This window comes from Rissa tridactyla, chromosome 1 (assembly GCF_028500815.1).
Source record: "Rissa tridactyla isolate bRisTri1 chromosome 1, bRisTri1.patW.cur.20221130, whole genome shotgun sequence".
Taxonomy (NCBI): Eukaryota; Metazoa; Chordata; class Aves; order Charadriiformes; family Laridae; genus Rissa; species Rissa tridactyla.
Genome location: NC_071466.1, coordinates 175,621,682 through 175,632,702, shown reverse-complemented (window position 1 = coordinate 175,632,702; position 11,021 = coordinate 175,621,682). Strand labels below are relative to the sequence as shown.

The following is an 11,021-nucleotide window of genomic DNA, read 5'->3' as shown; positions in this document are numbered from 1 at the left end:
CTTCGTGGGGCCTTGACGTGGAGTCCTCCAGGAGGTCAGTTCTGTGCTCCTCACCTGCAGGAAGAGACGTGCTCCTGAAAACACTGCCTTCCTACAAGCTCTCCTGTGTTACCGCGCGTTGTGGAAGCCCTCCTCATTATGTCTCCTACAAAACTAATTTTCTCATTTTATCCATGTTAAATCATGGAAGATTCTTCTTAAAATTGAACTTTCAAAATAATGCCTTACAAACAAATATGAACAGCTAACTAAGCGAATCCTTTGATTTTTTTTTAATAAAGTTTAGTTCCATTGCAATTTTTTTTTTTCTGCCACTTTTTCTGGCCGTGGCAGAGGATGTAAGTATATCTGAAAGGTGTGTAACTGGTTATAAGAAGGGACAGCAGTGCTCAGGCAATGAGTATGCAGCTGCTCCTGGAGGCTTTTAAGCATTGCACAAACAAACATGTTTGGCAGAAAGGTTCAGTGTAACTGAACTTTTGTATCCTTCTTGGAAAATACGTATGCCTGGGTAGGTACTTTCTGTTGTGTTTTTCCGTGTAAATGAATTATGTAATTTTACAGCTCACAATTCTAACAGCAACAAAGAAGTTTTCCACATTTGTGCTGTTCTATAAACAGTATTTTCTGCCTTATCAGTATTTTCAGAGTATATCTGCGTATATTTGGAAAGCAATTCTTAAATGGGAAAAATTCAAAACTAAGCATGAAAAGGAGTTTTCACACTGAAGGCTGATGTTCTGAATCATTGGTAACTTCTGTGTGTGCTTTACTGTAAAGGTCCCATTTTGTTCCCATTTAATGTCACTAGCAGCTTTACCATTGCTTCATTAGGAATGTAAGGCCCTGTTTATTTTATTTACTTCCTGTTTTTTGCAATGCCTTTTTAATCTCTGTCAGAAAGACTGTAAGTGTTTGTGTCTAGGGTAATCCTCCCCCAAGGAGGACAGCAACTATCTGCAAAACCTGATGAAATTTTGCTCTGGGACTACTTTTATTCTCCACTTTTGGGGAACTACAATTTAGACCCACCTCAGTGAATGGTTAGTACAAGACAGTGAGGTCTTAGCTTCCAAACAGACTATAAAACCCTTTAATGAAACTGCTTTTGGAAACAATTACTAATTATAACATAAAACAAACCATTTCCATGGAATCTTAAGTCTTTGACTCCAGTCACTTCTTAAGCAGAAATAACCTTTTAACTGACTTTTTTTTAGCACGGGGGGAAGGTTATTTATAATTGATTTTGACTCTGTAAATTATATATTCTGGACTATTCATAAGCTGAACGTACCCTTTGCTGCAATGCTTAAGAGGGAGGAGCTGAACATATGTATAAATTGTGCTGAATTTGGTCAATTAGAATAATCTGTGTCCTGTGTATTTTGAGATCAGCAGAACTGGGATTTGGTTTCTTTACATGGGAACTTGACCTTTTGTTTGCTGGGAGGAGGTTGACCTTTTGCTCCTTTGTTAGTTTACAAGTCTCAAACCAAACGAGAGAACCTTGCTTCTCTTTTAACCAAGGAACACAAAGGATAAAATTAAGTAAATGTTAAAAACTGGTTGGTTAATTTTCTTAGCTAATATAGCTCCTCATAATTTAACAATAAACAGATTTGATGTAGATCTCTCAGGCTGTTTGCAAAATACTATATTTACTAAAAGTATCTACTTAATACTATCTACTAATGCTTGCTTACAGGTTCATGTCCTCAGGAGTGCCTTAACGGAGCAGCCTGCACAGAGGCAGGTGACTGTGATTGTCAGTTATTTCAGGCTCAAGGAAGCAGGTGCCAAATTGGTAAGTTCTGAGCCAAAAAAGTCAAGTTTCCTCTTCAAGCAAGATTTAAGGTGCACGCTTTTAAAACAATACTGCTAACGGTACATTTGTGATTCCTCTGTAGCAGGACTGTCATTCTAGTAGTAGCTAAGAGGATTAAAATGATATTTGTTATGGATATATAGAGAGTAACATCAGGAATGCCTAAATTTTAGCCTTGGGCTGCAATGATACATAGATACCTCAACGGCTAGTTCACTGTCTAGTACATCAGTAGCTACCCAGCTTTTTTATAGTTAGCTGAACATGAAAAAGTCACTGCATTTTTCTAATGAACAGTGACTTATTGCAAACAAAATTACCAACTATTTCAATGCACTGGTTTCCCTTGCCTGTACTTATAATTAAAATGTATCCATTGAAGCAAAGGAAAAATTTACAATGATCACACATGACTAGAACTGCAGCCTAAAGATTAAAAAAAGGTATTCAACTTTATTTAAAGTTGAAGAAAAGAGGTTATCTTTTGTCTTTGCTGTATATTTTCTTTATAAACTCTTATTTCCTTTCTGAGCTCTTACTTTTGTAGATGCCTGTGATGCCTGTCAATTTTTGATTACCGTGCTTGTAAACTCAGTGTGTTCTCTCCAGTACCTAACACTGGTAAGGACCGAGATGGGATTTGCAAATCATGGGGACAGTATAATTTTGAAACATTTGATGGCATTTACTACTACTTCCCGGGAAATTGCTCCTATATTTTTGCAAAAGACTGCAATACTCCAGAACCCCAGTATACTGTTTGGGTAAGTATGTGAGCATACGCTAGAAATAACACACTGAGTATTCCTGTATTACAGGACTTATTTTTCATCATAAGTAAAATAAGTAGAGAGACAATAAATGGATGAATCCATTGCATTGCTTACTTAAATATAAAACTATGCTGCTGGAAAATGTCTAAGCCTATGTGCAGTAACTCAAAACGCCGATGAAATGATAATCAACAGAGTCAGCATATTAAAAATAGTATTTCTTACTCCCCCTATCCTAAAAAGGATCTCTGATCTCTCCTTTCTGGGAACAAAAGTGGATCTTAAGGCAGACCTTGGAAACTTCAATAAACTTTAGCTGTCAGACTGTAAAAAAACTCAGTTGCTGAGTAAAGTGCAAACAGCTATCACCTGCCTGATAGCGGGGCACCCCAGTGTATTGGGCCCCGATTCACAGCCATCGACATGCTACAAGGAGCTGCCTCTCTGGCCCACGGAAAACTCTGTCCCCTCTGGGAATTTGTGTTCTAATTTTGTATTACCTCTACGTCATGCAAAGAAGATTAACAGCTCAAACCCCTTCGTCTGGACCTATGTATGGAAGGCACTCTTTTTAGCAATTTCCTCAAATTGCTTAGTATCTATAGTTAATGACTTTGGGTCAGGGAGAGTTCAAACCTATACCCTCTATGAAGGAAGCTGCCTGATTTATCAGGCTGTTGGTTACTGTGGGGAGAGGATACAAACTCAGTATGTTACTTTTTACACAACGGTTGGGATTTGGCACTGATTGAGCAAGGGAAAGGGGACAAAAGGGGTCCTAATTCTGAGCCATGGTGGTCACAGTGTTCGCAGGGACAAGGGCAGACCTAGATGCTGATTCCTGCTCCAGGGACTAGTTTTCATTCATAAACACATGATCTCCTCTCCTCCCAGATAATAGTGTCTAGTGAAGATAAATCTGCCATTAAAACTACCATTTCTATTCACTCGGGTTACAGACAGATGCTGTTACATCTGCCTTCCACGATTTCATTTTAATTCTTTGGATTCTGCATGCAGCTATGATCAGTTAGGAGTTTTCAGAAAATGCTGTAGAAAACCCCAAGATTATATTAAAATCTAGAATCGATATTTCAGTGGATCCCAATTGCTCTGGAAAGAGAGAAACAGCCAGTCAATTGCTGTAACAAATGTCATGTTTTGTTAAAAACTGAAAATGTTTACTCAGAAAAGTCTTAAGTAATGTTGAAGCACTGCAGTCACTACAGGCTGGGCAACAGAGAGCCAAGAACCTTGCCAAATCCTCACATTATGGTCCTTCTGGATTTAATAATCCACCTCTCTAGAGGAGATGAAAACATAAGAATTATTTTTATTTTCCTTGATTGTGTTTCTGTCTTGGGCCAGGTTTACATAGAAAACATTTGTCAATACTAGTAACATTTATGATGTATTTAATTATGATTTTCTTTATACAAGTAAAAACTCTAATACTTTTCCCGGTTTATTTAGCTCCAAGAAACAGTAACTGTTTTTTACTTCCAAGATTAAGTGTCAGCTTAGGAGGATTAATTTGAGTATGTGTTAGCACTGTATGTGTTTACCAACAGATCTTTTCAACAAAAATGATAGCTCTAGTTACTTTTACAGCCTCCATTACTATGTTGGCAAAACATTTCTCAATTACTAATCTATTTAGCTTCACAACACTGTCAAATGAACTGGTAATGCAACTCCCATCTTTCTCAGGGAAGGGTGACGTACACAGTCATAGGAGTCATATTTGAGCTGTCTAAACTCTGCATACATTTTAATTTAGGTAATGATAGGTATCTAAGATTCACAACACATTCCCTTGTCTCCTCAGTGGTGTCTAAAATCAGCTCACATGCTTTTGAAGCACAGTAGTCTAGGGCATCCCATGGGTTTGGGTGGCTCAGCCTCACTGAGGTTAATGAAAGCTGTTCAAGTTTTGCTTAAGCTCTTGGAGCAGGTATGTGCTTAAAACTCTCTTAGACTCTGTGTGTGTAATTCAAAACTGGGTAGTAGTTAACTGGTTAGAGCATATGCACAGAAAGTTGGAGACACATATCCCTATCACCAGGCAGAGTAAATCTGAACGCACAGTTTTCATGTTCTGAGAGCATGCCCTGGCCAACAAATCTATGCAGTCTCCGGGGACAAGAACCTTCCTGCAGAAGTCATGCTCTACCATGCCAAAGGCTGGGAATGCAAATGAAGTCCAACTTTAAGGCTAGCCTCCTTTTTGCCAAACTGTAAAAAGGAGGAGTGGTGGTTTATCATGCCTGTTGCAAGGTCTCATTACACATTTTTTATGAGAGATCTACTTCACTACCATAAAACCATAGACATGCTGAGATCGGAGTTGCATGGCTTTCGTTTCTGAAAGCACGCATCCGAGATCTGTTTAACATCTCTCTCTAGTAGTGGGCAGTCATGGAAGTCACACACTGTCAATATCTGAGACACACAGTTTTGCAAATCTCTCTCTAGCTGACTGAAACTTGTATTTCCGTTGCTTTTTTTCAAACTAGGGAAGCTGATACGCGATTCAAACCAATATCCTGGCTCACTGTGCTATATATGTATAATGGGGAGAAGCAAACTTCGGAAAAGCCTGTCCTTCTCCATTAGCAGGGCTGGAAAGCCAGCACAAAATGGGTTTTAGCAGATGCATGTAAATTAGATGCCTGCAGTATTCTATGGGAACACTCCAAAATCTGAACAAATCCTGAGTGCTTCAGGAAGGCGTGTTGTAGCTCAGCTGGTGCCAGTCTTGGCTGGCATGGAGAATGCTGGTCGCTGGTATTACGCTGAGGTTTTGTATTGGTTTGTAGTCCCCTCTTGTAGATCAGAATTCTAGAAACAGAGCAATAGGGGTGTGTCCTCAGGGCCTGCGTTGGCAGTTATAAGCTAGCTCATTACAGTGTCTCTGAAATTCATCTACATAAAATACCTGAGTATTTCATCCAGTATTTAAACCACTGTCTTATGATGCTTTGTAATATTAAACAGTTGCTGTATTTCTCAGTAGTATTGGGTAGCATGAACTTCTAGTTTTGCATATCTTTGTGAATTTTTATATTCTAAGTATTTATTTGTAAAGCTCTTTCAGTGATTGGTGCATAGAAATATAAAATATCATATATGTGTTTATGAAAAATTGCATGACATTATTGAGAACAAACATGTATTCTTTTTGCATGTATATTTTTCCCCTCTAAGGTTCATAACAGTCCTCACTGTTACGGTTCGGTATATACTTGTCAGAGGTCCGTCAGCTTATTTTTTTCAAACCAAGAAGAAATAATTATTTCAGGACATGAAGTAAGAAAAGAAGGAATCAGGTAAGTGTTTTAATGGTGGGTTTTAACATTTTATCATGAAGTGTTCTTGCCAACCCCTTTGATGTAATGCTATAGCCATTACCATCTGAAACTGATAGCTATGGTGATACTGTTCATCCCAACAAAAACAACTTTGGAGGATTTGATGGTTGGACTTGGTGGTCTGTACAAGGTCCCTCCCAACCTAGACAATTCCATGATTCTATGATTGGGATTAGATCCATGCTGCAATACTATTGTCCGGTGGTCTTTGGCCAAAGGAGGAAGATATACAGTATTTTGGTCAATAGTATTTTCTGTACTGTAAGTTCTTCCATTTGCAGACATCTAGTCCAGTGAGGACCCGTGCTCAGAAGGGATGCTGGTGGTCACAGTGTCACATAGCTCCCTGTGCAATGCAGCATGCTCATGAAGTCATGTATTCCTCAACATGCCTGTGCTGGACTTTGAAAATAATGAACATGCATTATTCTTTCAGGATTTCACTTGGTACAACTGATAGGGGTATACAGCAGAAAAGCATTCCTTTTTAACGGTTCATACAGAGAAGTAAACAGAAAAAAATACAGTGAAAACATAATGAAGAATTGAATGGAAGTGACTGTATGCACCTGGGAAAAAGGGCTTAGTGAGTTAGAAGGCGATGTTTTATGTGGTATTTTTCTAGCACTAACCTCATCTCATCTGAGATCTTTGAAGCACGCTGTTTATTTTTCCAGATTAATGTTGCCTCAGACAGTTGGAAATGCTTTCATTGAGAGACTAGCTGACTATATTCTGGTGAAGACTACCTTTGGTTTTTCTCTTGCTTGGGATGGAAACTCTGGTATTTATATTAAGCTGACAGAAGATCATAAGGGAAAACCTTGTGGCCTCTGTGGAAATTTTAATGGCAATAAATATGATGACCTGATACTGAAAAATAGTAAGTAAATAGCTTAGAAATATGCCCTTACTTTGTGTGAACAGCTTCTATGTTCATTTTAAAGATATTGCAGTAAAAAGACAGAATCCTGTTTCAGTTATTTCATCAGAAAATAGAATATCTGCTCTACTCTTCCTCATCATTACAGATGCTAAGGGAAAAAGTCCCAGTTCAAAAAAGTATTTATATGTAATTTTAAGCCTTTTATTGCTCAGCAAAGCACTTGGGGTATGTTTATCTTAGCTGATGAAAGTGCCTTCAAATAATAAATAAATAAGCAAATGCTTGTGGTTTTCTCTATGTTTAAGGATGGAGGGAGAAGGAAAGAAGAGCCAAAATATTAATATTTGGAAAAAGCACTATCTCGAGTTATTCATTTATATGACTATCATAAAAATGCTAGTTGAAATAAGTAAATTTCAAAGCTGTTGCCAGGGAATTCCTTCTATCTCTTTGTTGGTGTGGTATATTATGGGCCTCTGACTGCCTTGTAGAATGAGTTGCCCAATGCTGAGTCTGAGGCAGAGATTGCTTCCTAAACTGGTAGAATATTCTGTAGTCTATGTCAGGAATACTTTACAGGGACTTCTGTCCTACTTGCAACTAATGTGAAAAAAAAACAGACCCAAAACCAAACAAGCTTGAGAATATGAGGAATATTTTTCTCAGTCTCTGATAAAAACAAAGATAGGACTTTTACTGTTACCAGTAATTGCTGAGAGAATCTAGTCCCATGGCCCTGCATATTCTTAAGTCACAAAACTTATCTCACTTTAACTTTTTTCCCCTCCTCTGTTTTTGCCCATTTTTTATGGTTGATAGTGGAGATTTTGACTTTCTAAGTGAAGGAAGACACGGTGTACCTATCTTTGTATAGTCTTAAAAAATCTGCCCAATATAAATTTCTCATGCTACTTCTGCCATGAAAGCAGTAAATTCCCCGTTTTGTGCATTAACTTCTGCACACCAGAGTATAGTATGTTTAATAACTAGTTAAAACTGGTGATCCGTAATAATGGAGAAAAATGGAGTTTGGAGGAGACAATGAATTCACGTGATCTGTAAAAAATAGTAATTTCAGTATCTTTAAATGTATTATCTGTTATAAAAGACTTCCAGTTCCTAGCTTTCTTAATTTACAGAGCTAAGTTTCTCCATCACCATAATTTCTTCTAGCATTTTTATTTATCGGAAATTATAGTATTATTTTAGTGTACAATCAAGAGCACTATGAATCATTTTAACCTTGAACCAGTTGTTCATGGTGCCTTGACTCCATGCAAATACAAAGCATGAAGTTCTGATGCCTTCACAAGAACAGACTGCTAATTCAAATTACTTCTAAGCCACAACGTTTTTCCTAAGTGTTTCCAAATCTTACAAATCACCTGGGATGATGATATATCTCCCCCAGCTAAACTACTTCCCCCAGTAGTGTAAGGGAAGCTCTTACATCTATCCTGAGTCTTTCAGTGTCTGAATGCTCTTTGTTTGCAATGCCCCAAGTAAATAAGCTGCTGAGAAGCACATAATACTCCATTTCAAAGCACAGTTTAAAAACAAACTCCTTTTCCGTTTCCTTATCTTCACCTTTAACGGCATCTTTGTATTGCTTTAATATACAAGGCTGTATCTGTGTGTAGAACTGTTTCAAGGACAGTGATTTTATTTTTGAGGACTTAGAAAATTTTTCAAGCCATGTCAAAATGTAAAGAAAATATTTTTAATGTTTTCACAGAAGCAGAGTTATGCCAAAAGGTTTACCTTTAGATTAAACCCCAGCTTTTTATGTTTGGAAAGGGTTTTCCTCATAAAGAACTATTCTGTCAGAGGTGGAGAAATGTTTTAACTCTCCCTGTCTCTTAAGTAAAATAGACTGGTGGTTAGGATCTTATCTTTGTTTATTTGTGGAGATCCAAGTACAAATATGTGATTAGTGTTCTTTGGGGTTTTCCACATTGCAGAGTGTCAAACTTTGTACATCTTGTGCTGGAAGAAGTTAGATTAAGTTTTGGATTTAGATTAAGTTTCACAGCTCTGTGAAAAAAACTGTAGCTGATTTCATTTCAATCCCCCACCTCCTAACCACGCACAGATATAGACAACCGCAGCATACATACCAATTACTGTAAGGTTCCTCAAGGTGGAGGCAATACACCCTTTTAAACATACTTAAGAACATAGAGAAAATGTAATATTTAGTTCTTACTGCAAAAATATGGATTTTTTTGGTCTGTTTCTTTACTGCCAACCTTCTTGTGTGTTCATGTATCTTCCTCAGCCTGTTGCCATGACTTCCAGTCATGCGTCTTGTTCATTAGTTCTCCCATGGTCCAGCTGTGAGGAGAACTGGGTATGTAGTGGTGTGTTTGTTGTAGGGCTTTCCTGCAGCAAGGGAAAAGGAGGGGAATAATAGTGCTGACTGAAACATGATGAAAGCCTTAAACTGTTTTAAAGAAATGTATTTTTTCTTAAGTATTCAATGCATTACCATCGTCCTTATTTGCATATTTGTTATAAAATTTTCAGTGATTGCACTTAAAAAAACCCCAACCAGCACCTTGTCATATATTTTTTTTAATCTTTTCATTTAAATGTAGTATAAAATACTACCTGAAACTAAAAAAATCCCCACTACACCACCCATACTTTCTACACTACCCGTACTTTGAACATATCTGTAACTGAGGTAATGAACACGTTGAAAAACTACCTGAAATTTTCAAGCTCTTTTTGTGTTTATGTTGTTGATTTTTTTTTTTCCCTGGATGCTCTTCCAATGTTTTTATGCAGTTGGTGAATATACAGAAGATATTGCTGAATTTGCAAATAGCTGGGCTGTGCAAACCTCAAATGACATAGATTGTGTACCTACTGCCTCAGATTTTTCCAGTCCTTGTTCAGCTAATGCAGAACTCACTGAGGTAAGCTAATCATGTTTCTCATATATATATATTTTCATAATCTTCACTGCGTAGTAATGGTTCAAGAATCTAGCAATATACACCATGTTGAAAAAAGCTTTAGATGCATTGAGGCTTTGAGAAAGGGAAGATTCATATCAGGACTGTTGCTAGGGAACGTCTGAAGATCTTCAGATGTTTAGCTTAAAAGTACAAAGGTTCAGATAAGATGTGCCAAGTGGCACAGGTCTGCTGGCAGACTCTTCATTGCTGCATTAAACCTGGGTTCAGTTTCGTGTCCTGCCATCTTACACCTCATTATTTTGGAAATTGTGAAATACTGCAGAAGTTACATGCTCAGCTCGTGCATTGACACAAAATGATTTTTTTGTCATTTCACACTCTTTCATCCCAGCTGGTTTAGGAGAAGCGTGCGATCAAGGCAGCCTAGGCAGAGAGGACAAATTTTAGGAAGAATGATCATAGAATCATAGAACTGCTAGGGTTGGAAGGGACTTTAAAGATCACCTAGTTCCAACCCCCCTGCCATGGGCAGGGACATCTCCCACTAGATCAGGTTGCTCAGAGCCCCATCCAGCCTGGCCTTAAAAACTTCCAGGCATGGGGCTTCCACCACCTCTCTGGGCAACCTGTTCCAGTGTCTCACCACCCTCATGGTGAAGAAATAATAAAAGAGACATAATAATAAATTGAGACTGTGAGATTCTCAAATTTTAATGGGGATATAAGGGACTCTAGGTTAGGGAAACAAAGCTAGAAAGAATTATGCTTGTTCAGAAAGTATTTGCTAACTGCCATTTATTGATTCTCCTTAACGCACAGGACATATTCTTCAAGTGCCAAATATTCCTACAGTTTCCTTTTCTCAGCTGTCATGAAAGCATAGATCCGTATTCTTATATTTCCAGCTGTATGAATGATCTTTGCAGGTAAGACTGGAGTTCTTGTGTATTTATTTTTGACACATGACATGAATGCTCACTCTTTCATTTGAGACTAGAACTGTGCAGCATTGAGGGAAATTAGAAGGAAAAAAGTTCAAAGTGAAAGAGATGGGGATTCTCAGTGGGGCATATAGTGTGGAAACAAAGGGCACAGAACCAGCCTGTCAAGGGATATTTTGATTGCTAAAGGTTTACATGGATTCAACAAAATACTAGTCAAATACATGGAAGAGAAATCCATGGAGAGTCACTAACGGCATAAGAGGAGCTGCTAATCACAAAACCCCTGAAACCTGTA

At 37.9% G+C, this 11,021-nt stretch overlaps 1 protein-coding gene across 1 annotated transcript in view; it reads left to right on the top strand.

Annotated features, from left to right (window-relative positions):
- The first annotated feature begins 1,461 nt into the window (after positions 1-1,461).
- The window catches only part of OTOGL (otogelin like), an 89,724-nt gene continuing 80,164 nt past the window's right edge, over positions 1,462-11,021 (top strand). The window contains exons 1-7 of the mRNA XM_054188395.1: positions 1,462-1,568; positions 1,709-1,807; positions 2,438-2,592; positions 5,809-5,930; positions 6,650-6,855; positions 9,649-9,779; positions 10,602-10,708. Coding sequence (XP_054044370.1) covers positions 1,556-1,568; positions 1,709-1,807; positions 2,438-2,592; positions 5,809-5,930; positions 6,650-6,855; positions 9,649-9,779; positions 10,602-10,708 — 833 coding nt within the window. The 5' untranslated portion in view covers positions 1,462-1,555. The remainder of the gene's footprint in view (positions 1,569-1,708; positions 1,808-2,437; positions 2,593-5,808; positions 5,931-6,649; positions 6,856-9,648; positions 9,780-10,601; positions 10,709-11,021) is intronic.